Source organism: Rhipicephalus sanguineus, chromosome 9 (assembly GCF_013339695.2).
Source record: "Rhipicephalus sanguineus isolate Rsan-2018 chromosome 9, BIME_Rsan_1.4, whole genome shotgun sequence".
NCBI classification, from domain to species: Eukaryota; Metazoa; Arthropoda; class Arachnida; order Ixodida; family Ixodidae; genus Rhipicephalus; species Rhipicephalus sanguineus.
Genome location: NC_051184.2, coordinates 86,329,088 through 86,348,268, shown reverse-complemented (window position 1 = coordinate 86,348,268; position 19,181 = coordinate 86,329,088). Strand labels below are relative to the sequence as shown.

Below are 19,181 nucleotides of genomic sequence, written 5' to 3'. Positions count from 1 at the left end.
TCCAAGAATCGAGCCATGCGACCAGGGGCATAGCTAGAAATTTTTTCGGGGGGTGGGGGCTACTTTATGTTCGTGCATGCATTTGTATGTGTGCGTGTATATATACGCAAGCAAAAGTGAAAACCCCCCTGCGCCACGCCCCTGCATGCAACTCAGTGAGGTGTCAGTTCTCATTCCCTTAAATTTGCAAATCTTGGAAGATTAATGTTCCAGGACCAGCTGTGCCGACAAAGCGAACGCAGGAAAAAAAAACGCTGAAGCAGAAAATTGCCGACTAACTTTTCAGAGATCCTTGTTTATGCACAGAATTTCAACGCGGCACAGCGACAGAATTTCTGCATGCTTTCCGATTTCCCAGGCGTGATGTCAAAAGCAGTAGCGACTGCGAACCACCACTCAAGTGTTGCACATGCACGCCATCGTTTTCATTGACGATGCGAGCCGTTGCTTTCAGAATCAGAAAGCTGTTTCCATCCATCCACCCCTTTCGCAATGTGACCACTGGAAAGCATTAACTCTGCACCAAGCCACACATCCGCAGCTACTACCAATGGCGGTTATGCTAGAAGTAGTCCGAGCTGTACGTGCATGGAATGTTATGGAATGCTGCTTAGTTCCTCTCTATGTAGCTGTTTTAGTTGTCACAAATTCAATTTATCCACTCGGCAATGAGCCTTTAGGAACTCCAAAAGCCTTCTTCCCTGCTCTGAAATGCACTTTTGGCTGCTCCAAAAGCCTTTTTCCTGCTTCAAAACGTGCATTTGACTGCTCTGAAAACCTGCTCCAAAATGGCTTCAGCCAGTCACATCACTGCACTTCTTTAGGGATCCTTTGTGAAACTTGCACCACTTTTTTGGGGCTTCTTTTGGAATGATTATTGGCTTGTCAGCTCAGCAGCATCTGGCAACTCTGATTGATGGGTTCATTGCCATCTTTTTTACTTTGCCCTTCCAGACGCTTCACAAAGAGGAGCTAGGCGTGAGTGAGACAGAGCGCCGGCTTCTCGAGCGGATACAGGGTCACGCCACCACGTCCAGGAGGAAACACGGGTCACCCGAGCGGGACCGCCAGTCCACTGTGTCCGGCACGCCGGCCACGTCACCCATTTCTGTCGTCTCCAACACGTCACTCACCACGGCACAGCCTACGCTCGTTGAACGACCAAACTTCGTGCGGGTGGTCACCTCTGACGGGCGACAGGTAAGTTGCTCGTACATGCTTTTAGGGGTCATTGAAACATTGTCACAATTGTGTCTGTAGTGCAGACTTAATGGCATTGTAATTTATCTTTATGGGCAGAAAGTTCTTATTTATGGCAAGTTTTTTTAGTCCTCCTGTTTTCTTCCGTACATCCTACCGTAATATCCCGAGCAAGCGCCCCAGCATGACGCATGCTTCTCGCAATGTCAGCACGTCATGATTTACCCATTCTTTCTGAGAAAATAAAGAAATTAATAAAGGGCGGTCTGACAGAATTCGGGATGCATTCAAACCTCCGATTGGTGGTTGCTCCGGACCAGGCCAAGCGAGCCGCTCGGGCCAGTGGGGCCCTGGAATAGGGGCTCCAACCACGGGAACCTTAGTTTGCCATTTGAATAAAATGTTTATTCCTTCCGGCAATTTGCGCACTTGCACTGCGGGCGGAGTACTTGCCTGCAATGCCTACTTCGAAAATTCAGTTTGAAAACTTCAGTGATCATGTTTTTCCAGCCAGAACACATCGCAAATTCAGTCTGACAGGTCGTTATTAAGTTCTTTATTTTACCAGAAAGAATGGGCGAATGGTCGCATCATGGTTGCAGTTGTGGTTGCAGTCGTGTACTTTGGGACCCTCGTCTGTATATTTTACTCCATTCTTGTAATATTCTTTTATATCATGATAATAAACTTATTGATTGATTGATTGATTGATTGATGACACGCTGACGCTGCGAGGAGCAGGTGACATGCTACCAGCATGTCTCCACTGTGTTGTAGTGAAGCATGTCTTCTTTTCTGCAGGCGCGCATTTCAGTTGACCACAAGACCCTTCTTTTTTTTTCTTTTTTGCTGGCAACAACGACGTTTGCCCAGTTTAGCAGCAAAATTGGGACTGGGTATTGCTGGAAAACATAACCCTTGGAGCCGCAAGCTAGCAGGCACAGCAAAGAACCACCTCTGATTACTTTCAGTAACAAAGTTCCTTGCATCCCGTTTTTTGTATCTTTGGTTCATTCGAAAACCCGCTTAATTCAAAGGTTTTACACAGTCCCAGTGACATTGAATTAACGAGGTTTAACTGTACTTCTGACACTTTCGGAGCACATTACTCTCGGCCGTTGCTCGAAAGTTTCTGTACTAAAGTTCATATCATCTGTCATGATGCAGAATCTTTGGCCCGTAGGACACAGTAGAATTCAGCTGGGGAATTTTATGAATGCGTATCAGTGAGATTCTACTGTAGTGGAGACAAGGAACAAAGATTTGAGGTAGAAAAGAAAGAAAACACCAGGCCGGGCCCTGTTATGAATTCCTTAGATGTTAACCAGCTTGTCTGGTAACGAGTTCCACTCAACTACACTTCTAGTGCATTGGGCCTTGCATTAGTGCCATACCTGGTGCTTCCGCCTCTTTCTACCTCAAATCTTTGTTCCTTGTTTGCGCTATTTTTAGTCCCTTACGTTTTAAACCCTTTGCCATTTTGTCACTCTTGTATATTTGGCAGGGTCAGCTGAGGCCCAGTGCCTTGGGCATCACACTCACCGAGCTACGGGCGTGGGTGACCGCAGAGTTCGGGATCCCTGTCGAGCGACAGCTCCTCAAGAGTGGCATCCCACCGCGAGTGCTCGCAGAGCCCCCCGACGGGGGCGCCCTGTCACTCTCTCACGGCGACCGCGTCATCGTCGAGGTTGTTGGGACCGACCCCTCTGCGAGCGGCGTTGCACAGGGTACGGTTGTTGTACCGATTGCCTGAGGCCGGCAAGCTCACTGCTGAGTTCACTCATGTGTGGTGAAATAGAACAAAAGACGGGGAATGGACCGAGTGGCTTGTTCTACAGCAAAGCTGCGTCTGGCTAGGCGAAACCAAAATTCGTCCACCTTATGTGTGCAAACACTCCTAGCACATATGGGCCTTTGAAATTGGGCAAGCCCCACTACTCACCACTGGTCCACTGAAAAATGAAGAGGTGTCATCCGCGGGCGAAAACGTACCGTATATTGCCGCATATAAGTCGACTTTTTTTTTTAAATCAGAGCGCCAAGTTTAGGGGGGTAGGCTTATATGCGGATTCCTACATGAAAAGGGGGGGGAGGGTAAAAAAAAAAAAAACGTAAGGCGACCAGCGTTTATCAAGGTTATTACTATTACTTTACGCCTTTTTTATATTCATATTATAGCAAAACCAATTAGAAGAAATATATTTTACCCATTTTCTACGTACGGTACTAAATGCTCTGTTACGGTACGGTGGATCAACACGGCGAATGCAGCCTCCAAAGATCCGATCTTGCACGTGCAAATCTCGGAGGCCGGACGGAGAGCTTCGGCTTCGGCATGGGCTTTGGATCGGCTCGTGACCTGCGTCGGAGTGCATTGTGGGCCTGCGCCCCTGCGCGTTGATTCGATCTGCTCAGGCGTAGCTCAGGCTTAGCAAGCTCTCTGCTCCTCTTTCGGTGGTTTTCGCCCTCGTCGACAGATCCGCGCACCGAAATGGCACCTGCTCATCGGCGCAGCTATAATGCCGCATTCAAGCGAAAAGTGATTCTTCACGCCGAATCGTCGAGCAACCTGTCAGCGGAACGTGGATTCGGCGTCTCGGAAAAATGTGTGCGATGCTGGCGCCAACAAAGAGATAAACTTTTCGCGTGCGCTGGATCGCGTAAATCGTTCCGGGGACCGAAGGAAGGGAAGTACCCTGCCATCGAAGAGGCTGTCGAAGAATGGGTCAGCGAACAGCGAGACAAAGGCCTGAGTGTGTCCTACGAGGACATTCAGGTGAAGGCGCGTAGTGTTGCGAGCGGTCTGGAGATCGCCCGCAGTGAATTAAGATTTCTAAGAAGTGGGTGACAAATTTTATGAGTAGGAACGGGCTGAGCCTAAGGCGGCGCACGACTGTCTGTCAAAAGCCACCCGAGGAGTTTGAAGAAAAAAAAGAAGCCTTTTTGAACTTCGTGAGTGAACGGAAGGCGCAACACGCCTTCACGCTCGGCCAGATCGGCAACGCCGATCAGACACCTGTCTGGTTCGATATGCCGAGCAAACGGACCGTGTCGGCTAAAGGTGAGCGGCAAGTGCGCCTGATGACGACGGGCAACGAGCACAACCGTTTTACGGTGATGCTGTGTTGCACCGCCGACGGCCACAAACTGCCACCTTTTATCGTCTTTAAGCGGAAGACGATGCCCAAGGAGAAATTCCCCCCAAAAGTCATCGTTCGCGTCAACGAGAAGGGGTTTTTCACCGAGGAGACGGTGCTTGAATGGTTCCGCCTCGTCTGGCTCCGGCGCCCAGGCGGTCTTCTCAGGCCCAAGAGCATGCTTGTGCTTGACTCGTTCCGGGGTCACATCAAGGAACGTGTGAAGAGAGCCGTGGCTAACGCGGATTGCCAGTTGGCAATCATCCCGGGTGGCTTGACTCCTGCGCTCCAGCCGCTCGACGTGGCACTGAACAAGCCATTTAAGGATCGGGTGGCGTCACTCTACAAAGACTGGATGGACCAGGACGACAAGCCCCAGACGCCGACGGGGCGTGTGAGGCGGGCTCCTTTGAGCACTGTGGCACAGTGGGTGTCCGACGCTTGGTATGGGCTGCCAGACAGCATGGTGCGCGAAGCTTTCGTGAAGTGCGCGATCACGACTGCCACATGAAGGCTTAAACTTGTAATTTGCTGGCAATAAATTTTTTCTTTGTCAATGTGGCCAATTTTTCAAAATAATTCATTTGCAGTTTTTTTCCGGATTTCGGGGTCAAAAGTTGGGGGCTTCGTCTTATATTCGGAGTCGACTTATACGCGGCAATATACGGTATGTGCCACAGAGATTGGGCAAAGCCTAACCAGGTAATGGTCCACTAAAAGTGAATAACGGAACACATGGGCAGCAAACGCCAATTAAGATTTCGGTACAGAATAACCAATAATTGAGAAACGCTTTAATGAACCATCAGGATTAACCCAGTAATAAAAACCGGGGCCTCACATTTCAGCTTAGCTGGTTAACCACTTGTACTGAATGCTTGGGCGGTAATTTTTTTTGTTATAGTAGTGTCACACGGGCACCTTTGATCGCCGTCAAGGCCGATTCAGATTGGATTTCTAGGTCGCGATCAAGCAATGGTCGCTGCTACACGGTCCAAACTAATCTGGATTGAGTTTGGCACAGGTTTTAGTCAAATTGCGATCTGGTAACCAGATTCCAGTGTGCAGGTCAGGATCGTCTTGATCTTAATTGGACCTGATCGTGATTAAAGGTGACTGTGTAGGAGGACCTGATTGCGATTAGAAGTGCCCGAGTGACACTGGTATTAGACCCGAGCATATGAAGCCAGCAGATTATACAAGTCTCGGATAACTTGGGAGGTGTTATTTGTGGCTTTTCATGGCAATGTCAATTAAAATGTCATGGCAATTAAAAAATTAAGGGAAGTGGAAGTCTGTAAAGAAACAACTTGCTGCCAGTGTTTAGTCAGTGAAGACTGAACCCACAAACTCTGCCTGATGTGTGTGATGCTCCCAGCCTAACAGCGAGTGACGGGTTTGTCTTAATCTGAGTGAGTTCTTTCACTTTGCCAGCCTGTGCTTGTGACAGCTCACTGTGGGTTGATCTAGGTGCAAACGGCTACTGTGCTGTCGTTGTCAGAGGCCACCATCTTAATGCCTCACTGACAGCGAAAAGCGCGCTTCCCACATAATTACATCTGTGTGGAAGTAATAATGATAACACTTGAATGTGTTTCCATTGTGCTGGAGCATTGTAAAGCTTCTAAAACATATGGAGCAACGCACCTGTTGCAGCAAATATGAAACTAAGTCAATGCTCGCACTTTCAAGCCAGCCTTGGCAGCGCTGTCCATTTGATCATTTTTGCATGAGTTGTGCATAAACATTGACAATATTCTCAGCAGCAAAGATAAAAAAACGTAGGAGAAGAAGAAGCATCATTATTCGGAATTTGTTGAGAGTCTGTTTTGTTGTGAACACGCGCACCAATGGTCGATCACGGTGGCAGCAGAGTTGCGTTCTTTGTCGGCTTATGTACGTGTTTCCTCGCTCATTCACTTAAATTTAAAATGAAGGATACCACACAGAAGCTATCCATGCTATCTAAACTAAGCTTTCTGTATTGTCCAAAATTTCATCTGGTTGACCTTAAAGAATCTTATACTTTTATTGTTTCGCGACTTCCAGGGGGCCTGCTCAATGCAGCCAGTATGAGTGATGCCACCCTGGAAGGTGACTTGGTGAGGCACTTGCAAGGTGAGTGTGAAAACTTCTATTTACTATTATAATTTTCATGCTTCTATTTACTCAGTAAAATATGTTGCTTGGCAAGTTGGTTGAAGACTGCAGGGTGCATTGTAGCTTAACAACTGTAAGGAGGTAAGAGCAGGAGGCAATACATCGTATCTATTGCTTCTTACACTGTCCTTTTTAAGGCGAAAGCCCTAAGGGTGCAGGGTAAGCCCTATACATCCCATGCATTTTTGGCCATTTTGAGGTGCCGTTTTCTCAGTGACTAAAAGGGTAGGCTTGTGCGAATATTCGAACGAATATTACAGTATTCGAATTCGCTTAAAACGAATTTAAATTCTAGGAAATTTCGAAGTATTCGAAATGAACGAATAGACATATATAAACCGCATGTAACCCCCTGTAAAGGTGGTTTCACTGCAGTGGAGGTGCGCTGTACCGTGAATACACCTTTCCAGGAGAAATCCGCACTGCCACGAAGCCCCACTTCAAGTTTAAATGAACATACAGTAAAACCTCATTAATTTAAAGTCACTGGGTTTTCGAATGAACCAAACATACAAAAAGCGGGATGCAAGGAACTTCGAACTAGTGGAAGTAATCAGAGGTGGTCTTTTGCTGTTCCTGCTCGTTTGAGGCTACAAGGGTTATGTTTTCCAACAATACCTGGTCCCAATTTTGCCGCTAAACCGGGGAAACGGCGGGCCTCGCTGCTGCCAGCGCAAGAAAAAAGAAAAAGAGGGAAAAAAAACAATCTCGTGGTCAACTGAAATGTGCGCCTGCGGAAAAGACGTGCTTCGCTGCAACACAGTGGTGACATGCAGGTAGCATGTCACCTGCTCCTTGCAGTGTCAGCGCGTCATGATGCGACCATTTGCCCATTCTTTCTGGTAAAATAATTTAAAAACAACCTGTGAGACTGAATTCGTGATGTGTTCTGGCTGGGAAAACATGATCAGTGAAGTTTTCAAACTGAGTTTTCGAAGTAGGCGTTGCAGGCAAGTACTCCGCCAGCAGTGCAACTGCGCAAATTGCCGGAACAACCGCTAATCGGAGGTTCGCATATATCGCGAATTCCGTCAAACTGCCCTTTATTTCTCTATATTCCCAGAAAGAATGGGTAAATGATGACTCGCTGACGTTGAGAGAAGCATGCGTCATGCTGCCCGCGTGTCACTGCTGTGTTGCAGTGAAGCACATCTGTTCCGCAGGCGCACATTTCAGCTGACCATGAGACCGCCTTTTGTTCAGTTTTTTTCTTGCGCTGGCAGCAACGAGGCTGGGATGTTTCACTTGTCACTCATTAGTATCGCAACATTGCATTGCCTTGTGGCTCCTAAGGGCCATCGTTTCTGCGGATTTGCGGCTAAATCGCGATCCGAGAATTGGCACATGGCACCCAAAGTTTTCGAATTAACCGGGCTGGTACTGACCGCCACTTCAAATTATCCACTCAAATTTACATTGCATATACAGGGCCAAGGAAATCCTTTTAATTATGCAGGATCTCGAATTACTGAGGTTTTACTGTATTACCCTCACATCAATTCATCATTTTTTAAGTTTAAAAGCTTGTTATACCGGCTTTTATGCTCCAAGTACAGTAAATCTTAAAATTAAAACGTAACATATTTTACAGGTTATCACTTGCATTCTACTGAAAGTCAAATACTGCTATTACTCAATGTGGCTTCCACTTCCCTTTGAACCAAAAAGAATGACATATGCATATGCCTTGTTTCAACTTTAAAAATATTGCGCTGGTTAGTTGGATCATGACAAATATGCTCATTTTTCTTAGCAGGCTACAGCATACTGTTGCTCAGGCCGACCACTCTGCCTTTCTGTAAAAAAAAACCTTTCTCACCATTTTTTAAGCTTTTAAGCTTAAAAAATGGTGAATCGATGAGAGGGTAAAATGTTCATTTAACCTTGAAGTGGGGCTTCGCGGCAGTGCGGATTTTTCCCGAGTAGGTGTATTCACTGTACAGCATACCTCCACTGCAGTGAAACCACCTTTACAGGGGGTTACATGCAGTTTATATATCGTATTTACCTGCATAATTTGCGCACCCCTGATATTTAGCCAGCTTTACTAAAAAAAAAAAACATATTTACTCTCATATTTTGCGCTCCCCTCCCCACCCGAGCCAGCTCACCGGCGCGTGTGCACGGAGAGACTTTGGACGGCTGTGGCCCCGCGGCTCTCACCAAGCAGGCGAGCACAGTCATACACAAGACGGGCTGCGAGTGCGAAGTCCCTTCTTCTGATTACTTCGTTCTATTCTCCGGAAACCCCCGAACTATGGTATTCTTTGGACCGTACCAACCGTACCCGAACACCCAAACCTGTTCACGGGTTGTCGGAACTGCTCGAGCGTTCTCCCGCCGTGAGAATGCATGCATGCGACACGGCACGGACTACTTTCTGCATCAGAGACGTGCGAGGGCTAGTCGTGCCAACTTTTCCCCTCGCTGCCCCTCCTCCTCTGCGTCTGCGCTGCAGCCTTGGTTGATTTTGGAAGTTTAGGTTTCGCGATCAGCCAGTTGCGTTCAGACTGTTCTCTTGCGCTGGCCTACAATAACTATTCGGCAAAATTCAAGCTCACTGTTATGGTGTTTGCCTAAGAAAACGGAAACCGTGCCGCCGCCAAGCACTTCAGTGTGAATGAGAGTCACATTCGGTACTGGATAAAGCAGAAGAGTTCGCTTTTTAATACAAGACCGGTAAGGAGAGCATTCCGAGGACCGAAGCATGGAAAGTTTCCTGCCGTGGAAGAATAAAATTTCATATATGTGCGAGAGCTTAGGTCCACCGCTATCGCCACGTGCCGTGGCACCTCGTTACTGCCAGCATTGTCGCGAAGAGCTTCAAGAAGACGGGGCTGTCGAACGCGCTTACAAGAGAACTGTATTTGTTGACACAATTCGCATTTACAAGAGAACTGTATTGGTTGCCATAAAATTTACACTTGCTGAAGACCTTCTATACCATCTGCATCTCCACTTATCGACAGGAACAACAGACACAAGGTATAATGAAGCTTCGAGGTATACAAAGTATAATGAAAAGTGTTCGAACAGATGCGCTCTGAAGAACAAGTGCGAGTACAGTAAAAGCTCGTTAATTCGACACCCATTAATTCGGATGGCTCTATTGGTCCCGGCCAAAGTGCATGTTAATCTATGGGACCAAACCTTCGTTAATTCGTCAGAATTCGGCTCTGCACCGCTTAATTAGGACAAATGCTGACAATTGCCATTACACAAAAGTGTGGTAAAGCAGCGCTGGCACCACTGGAGTGAAACCGAAACCTGAGTGGCATCGCCATCGTCATCGACTATAGTGGGGTCGATCGCAGCGTCATCGAACGTCGGCGTCTTCTTTCTTCGCTCCACTGCGCCTCCAACACCATTTTCCCTTGTGTTGTCGTGTCGGCACCGTCTCTTCTTGCGGAGTGATGCGGATGTGACCCTTAAGGACTACATCACGATTGATGATTGTGTCGCCACAACTGGTCTCCTGACCAATCAAGAAATTAGTAATTATGTCACGGGCGCCCAGGAAGACCACGATTCTGACGACGAGTCATGCAAGGAGATGCAGCCGTGACCTCATTGCACCTCACGGGAAGTCTCGGGGGCTCTTTTGATATTAGAGGACGTTTGCCTGAGCACTTCTGACAGTTTGCGTGCTGTTGGCCATTTGGAAGAGTTATGAAAAATTGTAATGTCAGCCAGAATCTGCGCGAAAACGCAGACGACCATTACATAATACTTAAGCAAATAAAGGTATGCTTCTCCAAGTTGATTTTAATGTTGTTTTTCCTGTTAATTCGGACATTTTTTCAGGTCCCGTAAAATCCGAATTAACAAGCTTTTACTGTAAAAGGTCCACATCGTCTTCGGACAGCCTTAGAATCTACCTGACAATTTCCTATGCACAGCTGACTCCAGACAAGCATTTTGGCTTTCAAACACAATGTTTTTTTTTTTTTTTTTTTTTTTTTTTTTTTTTTTTTTTGACAAATGGATCGCAAGCACGGAGCACATATGAGGGGCTTGTCCTAGGGTGCGTGTTTACTCACTACTTGCTTTTGGAAAAGCTGGTATTCAGCCACGAAAGATACCTTTCATGAAAAGCACAAATGTGGAAAATATGCACAAAAAAACACCCTTACCAAATTGCCAAGGAAAAAAAAAAGAGATGTTTTTTTTTTTAATTTTGACTTGTGCTATGCCTTTAAGGATGGATGTGTGGATGAAATCGTGAAAATAGCTTCAAACAATCAATTTTTGGAGAACACTCGCCTCGACATCTGCACTGCCTTATCTATGCAGTGTCAAAACCATTACATTGAGAATGTGCTCTAAGTGCCCGAAAAAGAAAAAAAAGTTTGTAAGCGCAGTTGGTGAAAAAGAAGCTTGAAATCGTGCAAAAACATTGGAATTCGTGGCGCCCTATCTGGTCTTTCCTGCCACGGAGTGCCGCTCTCTTGATGTCATTTCAAAGCTCAAAGTTCCGCTTTTCTATTCCTGTCTTTCTTGCTTACAATGATCACATAGAAAAAGCGCAAATAACAAAAAATCGGCACTGGTCTGACAAATTCCATGGTGTACGTGGCCCCCCTATTGGTGCAGCGGGCAAGGCAATAATGTTGTTCTGGCACATAAAAATGCAGAATTTAACATGTGAATCGCATGAACCCGCTTGTATGATTGTAAGCGTTCAGATGTTATCAAACGTTTTGTACATACACAACATGAATAAAATGTTCATTAATGTTGTATTCATTTCTCGCGCTTTTCTCTCACTATCGATGTGCTGCCCTCAATTTCAGAGGCCCAGAAGATCCTGTCGCTAGAGTCCGGCCTGCGGGCAATGCTTGGCCACCTGAAGCGGACGGGCGCGACTGTGTGGTCGTACGCACAGGAGAACGAGTGGCTGTTCTGTCGCGGAGGCCTCTTCTATGCTCAGATGCAGCGAGACGTGGGCCTCGTCGACGGCAAGCACTGTCACCTGCCGCTCATCCCTGACAAGGTGACCATTTGCTCTTCTCTAAGGAATATTTACTTTGAAGGGACACTAAAGGCAAATAACACTCTATGTTAAAGTGAAAGGTCAGTGCTTTGGGGACGTCTAAAGTTTCAATACAGTCGATCCCGGATATATTGAACTCAAAGGGGATTGCAAAATAGTTCGATATATCTATAATTCGAAATATAAGATATGCGTATTTAAGGCTTATATTAATGCATTGCAGGTCTCAAAACAGTTTCCAGAATTCATAACAAGCGCTGACATGACGGTTCGCTCACAGCTAGTATGCTAAATAACAAGGTGGCAACTTCTTCTTTGCAAGTTACCGCACTATATTTTGCACAAAAATAGTCCGTAAACTTGTCTTGCTTCTTGCGCGCGCCGTCAAGTTCATCAACTCATCCTAAATATCATTGAAGCTTTCCAAATAAGCAAATTCAGCACCTTTTGCCACAACAGCAGTGACCGACGCTGAACGCAGATGCAAGCTCTGGAGCGTGGTAAGAGGTTGTTTAGCGGAAGCATTGACTTAGTGGCGGCGTTGACATCTTCATAATCGCACAGGTACACTTTCGCGGCACCGGCAATGTCAGCCTTGATCGCGGCATTGATGCATTCAGAAACAGCGACGTCATCTGTGCCGATGAAGTTGCTTGCTGTACTCCCGTCCGAGAACGTGCCCGGAAATGCTAAGTCGCAAAATTCACTGAGGCACCGTACGCCGTTTTCAGCGGTCATGACACACCCAAAGTCATCTGGCACCAAAGCCCGCAAGGAAACGGTTCATGACGGTGCTTTGCTAGACGTTGTTACAAGCACCAGTCATCATTTTATTGCTACGAGCCGGCCAATGTTTAGTTCGACTCCCGAATGAGGATTTGTCAGGAACGAAGCGAGAAGTACACGAGTCGTCAAGCTGCAAGAGACAACGGAGCCCACAAACAACGAAGGAACAAGACTCCACTGTCGACATCTTGGCGATGGCAATGGCACTTGTAGCTCTGTAGCAAGCAGCCGCTGCTTTGGTGTGAAAAGCAAGAAAAAGCGTAGCCTCCGAGACGTGTGTTTTATAACCAAAAACGCCAAAAATATGTCATGACGTTGAGGATCTCGAAGGCCATGCTTTTCGGGCCTGCATGCCATCGTGCGCGAACAAACAGGGAAGAGAATGCGAACATTGTGACGAGGCTGCCGAGTATCTCCACATTCATCTCATTTTGGTGCCTTCGGGAATTGGCCCCTTTGAAAAACACTATGCACGCGCGTTACAACCTACAGATCGCGTATCAAACAAACCAGTGCACTCGCAAGTGCTATGCAACCAACCAGATCAACGTAATGCAACGACACCACCTTTTCGTCACCTGCTCGAAAAGAGGGATCAGAACTTGGCAGAACGCGGCCGAAAATGACCAACATTTGTTAGGAAAAATGCACTCCCTGGAGCGTAGCGCGGCGTAGCACAGCGTTCGATATATCGGATGTTTCGCTGCACGGGAATTCAATATACATGTGCACCAGCCCTATACTTTTGCATGGGAAATTCAAGGGGATTTTTCAACTGTTCGATATAGCCAATAATTCGATATATCCGGGATCGACAGTCGTTATACAGTGAAATCTCGGTATAACGAACTTCAGGGGGCCGCGGCAATTTGTTCGTTATTTTGAAAGGTCGTTATAGTGAAAGCCCAAAAATTAACTATAAATACTTATTTTCCACCGACCAAAACGACTTACCTTTACAACGGTGGGTCCTTGAACTCGTTTTTCACGAGAGAAAACAAATGCACAAGTGAACACCAAAAAATGCACGTTTCCTTAAAGAAGTCCGTGATTTTTTTTTTGACGCGTGCAGCACAAACTTTGCAGCGCGAAGGCCTCCAGCTCAACCACATTCCTGTGGAGCGATTAGGTCGCTTTGCCATTTTCGCTAGGAAAATGCGTGCTTTCCGCATGGATATCCATCATATCTGCGGCCGTCACGACCTCGTCACAGTCTTCAGGTTGCGACGAGGTCGCACCTTCATTGTCCGCAGCATCGTCCACACCACCGTCGCTGCCTTCATCTTGAATGGTTTGAAGGATGTCTTCAGTCGTCAGCTCTGCTGATGTTGTGGTTCCTTCATCGCACAGCACATAATCGTCAAATGAGACCAAATCCATAGCCAACAGATCAGTCACCTCACTCCAAAGCTCGCCAGGATTGCCCTCCTCCGCCTGGTCATCGTTGCGTGGCTGCGCGGCGTCTTCTGGTTGCTCACTCGTGTGCATGAGCCCTGCTTTCCGCCAGCAGTTCTGAACAGTTGTTGAAGTGACGCTCCACCATGCACCGGTGAGCATTTCTGCCGCCTGTCGTACGTTGATGACAGTCAACTGCTGAAGTCACAGGTTTATAAGCACACGCTGAACAAGGCGCTTGCGGAAGTGCGCCTTGACACTTCTAATTATTCCCTGATCGAGGGGTTGAAGCACAGATGTGCAGTTGGGTGGAAGGTACTCAAGGCGCACATTAGTCAGCCGTACTCGCATGGAAGGGACACTACATTCTTCATGCAGCGCGGTTGTGCAAACCTTCCAATGACGAGAGGCTTAAGGGGGGACGCGGCTTTCGTATCGCGAAAAATGGCAAAAAAATCGATTTTTTGAAAATCACATTTTCAGTTTCTGTAGCCCTTTTTATATCCGATTCCAAAATATCTTCACCGAAAACCGCGTAGAAGTGCTATAAAAAAATCGTTGCGCCTGCCGAGGTGGCGAAAATTATTGGGGAAATCGCAAAAAAACACTGATTTTCAAAAAATCATAGCTCCGCAACGACGCCACCGGGCGCCGATATCTTGGGCTCATCGGAAAGCGCATTTCTCCGTCTTCAAATTCCCCGCCGCAGCTGGCTCCTCCCTTCGAAAACAAGCGCACAAAAAGCAAATATTCGAAGGTCGTTTCGAGCCCTCCGATTGGCCGCGTCCGCCATGTTGCCCCGGCACGCCTCGCCATTGGTCCGATGCTCGCTCCGGGAGATCGTCGTCTGCAGCTCGTGCGTCTCGAGCTCACGGCTGTCGAAAGTCGCGCTACTTCGTGGCGTGTTCGCAATCGCTCTGTGTTCACGGCAGCTACTAGTGGAAGCTCGGTGGGATTACGATGGCGCGCCGCACTCGTAGCGAACATCGCAAACGCGCGTCTCGGACCGACTTTCTAGCGTTGACTCGTCGGATCCGTGGTTGGAAGTTCTGCTTATGCGCACTTCGGACGTCGTGACAAAGATGATCGCAGGACGACTCTTTGTACTCGCAACCACGCCTTACGAACTTTGAAACATCGGGCACCGCGGCCGGCGCGTCTACTGCTCCGAGTCGTCACTAGGCCTAACTCCGCTCACGGCATCGGCACGCGAGACGAACCTCGAACTTTGCGGGCAAGAGCAACGCGTTAGCGGACTCGCGGCAGTGTGCTTCTTCGCAAGGAACGAAGCGCTTCCCCGCCGGCTCCTCGGTACAGCGGATGGTCATTTTACGCATCGGCAGCTGACCCCACGGCCAAGCTCGTCGCGCAGCGGGCGCGCGTCGGCGTCCCGCAATGCGAGGCCAAACACGTTGCGCGCCTATTTTTCGTCGCCGCACCTAGGCATATTGCGCATCGTCACCGAATGCCGCCACCCAGCACATCGCGTGCTGACTTCCCGGACTATGCGGCCGAGCACTTAGAGGTGAAATAAATCACTTTTGATGCAATTTAGGCGCGCTTGGAGCCGTGCGTGGTATCGCCGTAAGCGCTCATGAATCATCTGAAAAAATAAAAGCCTCGCAGAAAACCGTGTCCGTGACCGGGTGAATGATGAAGCGCATCGCAGGCGAGGTTTACAAATTAGCTTGACGAGTGAAACAGGGAGATGAATTCATATCTGCCCAGTTCGCGTCTTGAATAAACTGCTAAGGAATTCCTATTCCACCAATGTCTTGGCCATAACTGCCGGTTATTTAGGAGGAAGTGATAGGTTGCCATGATGAGAGCCGCTTTTAGTATCCTATAAAAATGATTCAATGATCAATTGCAATCAAGACTGTTAATTATGTTAATGAGAGCATGAATACAAGAAAGCTGGCAAATCATCATAATACATGACCTACTTGAATTACAATATCTTGTTTTTTGTCATGCCTATTACACCACTTCATAACTTCGTTTAAAATTCATGCTACGTGTTCTTTGTATATCAGAAAAGGATTTTAAGAAAAAAGAAAGAAAACAAAGGCACAACCGATGAAAGGCCACATGTGCAGGAGGTCCAACCTTATAAAACACCTTAAAGATCACAATCTTCTTGTGTTTTAGAGAAGCAAGGCACCTCAAACTAAAGACAGGGCACTCAAGAAAGTGCACATTACGAAGGACTCAAAAGATTACGACCCCAGTGCCTTTTGATGAAGTAATATCGTTGGTACAACTTTAAAAGCCGTTTTCTCAAAACGACTTTTCTTGCTTCCTGCTTCGCTTGTTCCGCTGATTTCTCACCGACCGCTGGGTCTATTTCAGTTCCGTTTTTTGTTCTATATTCCTTGAAGCACAGTTCAGGGCGTGACATTCTTGCTTTTTCAGTATGGCGTTTTGATAATTAGCTATTTGACGAGTTGCACAAAGCCTCGATGCCTGTTGCGCAGTCACCTCATGAAAAAGGAAAACTTAAAAAAATTTTGTTGCAAATAAAAAAATCTAAGAATGTCACGCCCGCAATCAGACATCTTAGAATGCATAGCACTTTGAACGAGTTTCCTATCGCATTTTTTAAGCAAGTCAGACTCGGAACAAGAGCAGAAGGTGAAATATATTGTAAATCAAAAAGTTGTAAAGATATATTCATGAAATTTCTACAGTAGCATTAAAACAACATTTCAAATAAGTGTGCCAATTTTCATCAAAATCCATGAAGAAATAAGAAAGTTGGTACCGAAAGCCACGTCCCCCCTTAAGCTTCTCTGTGCCGGTTGCGTTGCAACAATACAGAACAGTAACGCGAACCTTCGATTTTTTGCCGCCCTTGCACTCTTCCCCCTTAAAGTGCATCGTCTTGTCCGGCAAAAGTTGGTAGAAGCAGGCCGTCTCATCGGCATTGAATATATCGGCCACACTGTATGACTCCATTATTTCCCTAAACTTCTCTTCCCGCCACGTGGACGCTGCCGCTTCGTCTGCTGCCTTCTCCTCACCGGACACAGTCTGCCAGGTGATCGCATTTCGCTGGCGAAAACGGTGGAGCCAACCAGAAGATGCTTCGAAGTCTGTTACATTCAGAATTGCAGCAAACTGTCGCGCCTTCTCCTGAATCAGTGGGCCCGACACGGGCACGTTCTGGGCTCTTACATCTTTGAACCATGTGAGCACCGCAGAGTCTATCGGCTGGAAGTCACCAAGCCGCAGTCGCTTCCTTGAGGGGGCAAGTTGAGATTGATCCTGGCACTTCATTATTTTGTCCTTATCTTTCAGGATCGTGGCAATTGTGGAACGCGCCACTCCAAGTTCTTTGGCCACAACAGCCTGCTTTTTACCTTCCTCCAGTTGCCGAAGAATATCGACTTTCTCGCTTAGCGAAAACTGTTTCCGCTTCTTCGTCGCAAGCAGAGATGAACTCATTGTAGCACCGCAGCGCGAACTCCGACTTGCTTTGCGGACGTGATAAGTAAACACCGAAGAGAGATGGACACGACTGACAAGGCCTAGAGCACATGTAGAAGTGACAAAGAAAAGAAAAACCCGAAGCGTCGCGGCTGTCCGCCTCTTCCGAAGAAAAGAAAGAGCTAAAAAAGAAAATTCCTCGCGTTTCCTTTTCTGCTCCCTCGCAGTCTCAGGTTTTCCGCGCCCATGCTTCCTGCTCCGCAACTCCCACTCTGCCTCGCTGACCTTGCCCTCCCTTGTTGCCCTCGCCCCTCGCCTCTACTCTTGTAAACCAGCGTCGGCGTTTCAACAAAAAGAAAGAAGAGAAAGTCATCCTTTCGTTTTCGTTTTTTTTTTCCCTCCGCACCGTCGCGCGTCTTCCGAGAAGCAAGGCGTCCTTTCGCTGTGTCGTCTGCTTGCGTACCGCTCCGGTGGTCGCGACGGATTTCAGAACATGAGTTCGTAGTACTGAGGCGTTGTTACTATAACGCGGAACTAAATATAGCGCTCGTTATTCTGAAAAGTTCGGTATTCTGAAGTACGTAGTAGTGAAATAATTTTACATTGAAACTATTAGCAGTCGGCGCGGGATTTTTTAAAAGTTCGTTAATCTGAAAAGTTCGTTCTACCGAGATTTCACTGTACATAGCAGTGCTTTAGTAATTGAGAATACAGGGCAAATGTAGGGCACGATTTGCACCACCAGTGGCACATTCTGGAACATAAGCCCAATGACGGTTGTAGGGCCTCAGTAAAAGTAATCACTACAGTCGAACCCGCTTATAACGAACTCGAAAGTGTCGCGCAAAGGGGTCGCTATATCAGTAATTCGTTGTATATGGACTCGCCTTTAAAAACGTGCGCTTAGCGGCCAAGCTGTCCTTTTTTTCTCTGCAGATTTATTAAAGTGCACCCAACCCCTCCGGTGACAAGCTAAGCCTTTTCGCGTCGTGAAGCGACGCCCACTACACGCTCACGAGTGAATTACCCGCATTTGCAATGAACTGACACCATTTCATCGAAGCGTGGTACTGCCAAGTGGAGCCGATCATCCCTGGCTAGTTGCGTGCAGCGCGTCGCCTACTCAGCTCGCGGAGTCACTGCCGGGCCGCTTGTTGTATGCCGTATGCACGCGTTTGTACGTTCTTCGTGCCTGCTTCACTCCGGACCGTGCACGGGTGCAGCGAGTAGCCTGTTCGTTCAACGCGGCGAAGACAAGCAATTTGCAAGCAACGCGCACTCTATACGTCTCCGCGATGCTCTCGCGGCCCTGCACGACGATGCGCGGCGCACTTGAGTTGTCACCTAGTCAAACACGCAGTATACGCTCGCTGTCAGTGCATCGACGTTTCTCTGTGCCCGCGCCACTCAACAACAGCGAGCTACTTTCGTTACTAAGCGACGCGCACTTTAAAACGGTCTCGCATGACGCGGCGGCGGCGAACTTGCGAACGGCAGCAGGGCGCGCTCGTACCGCCGTCAATCCACACAGTGTATGGTGTACGCCACACGCGCAGCCGAGCAGATATCTACAGATGACTGTGATATAAGATTATCGGCTATAAGTCATAACTGCACGTTCATCGACGGCCGCCACCTCGCCTTCGCTCTTTTCTGATGCTTATCCGCGAAGGCATCGCCGCAATCGCGCAGAAGTCGTAATCACCGATCGACCGGTCTGTGCCGTTACCGAAAAGACGGACGACCTTTTGCGGCACATTGTGGCGTCGACGAGTTTAGGGACGCAGTGAGCCTTCATGCGATGGAAAGTTATCGCGGTTATCACTTCTTGCATTTATGCCTTCTTGCGCTCCAAGGCATTGTTTGGTTCATCGTAGGCAGTCGTAGCTGCAGAGAACGGCATCAGGAAAGGTTACCGTGCGAAAGCTGACCGCAAGGCTTCATGCTGCCTCCTTTTTTTTTTTTTTTTTCCCGCTCACTGCCATTCTGCCACTGAAGAAAAGGCTGGAAAGAGAGCGACCTCGCTCGCAGCATCCGAAATCTGCGTGCGGTGTTCGTCGATCAGGAATATCTTAGTCGCG

At 47.7% G+C, this 19,181-nt stretch overlaps 1 protein-coding gene across 1 annotated transcript in view; it reads left to right on the top strand.

Annotated features, from left to right (window-relative positions):
* Positions 1 to 19,181, top strand: part of LOC119405978 (deubiquitinating protein VCPIP1) — a 97,557-nt gene that overhangs the window by 62,644 nt on the left and 15,732 nt on the right. The window contains exons 11-14 of the mRNA XM_037672799.2: positions 955 to 1,200; positions 2,705 to 2,927; positions 6,387 to 6,455; positions 11,291 to 11,490. Of these exons, the coding sequence (XP_037528727.1) occupies positions 955 to 1,200; positions 2,705 to 2,927; positions 6,387 to 6,455; positions 11,291 to 11,490 (738 nt within the window). The remainder of the gene's footprint in view (positions 1 to 954; positions 1,201 to 2,704; positions 2,928 to 6,386; positions 6,456 to 11,290; positions 11,491 to 19,181) is intronic.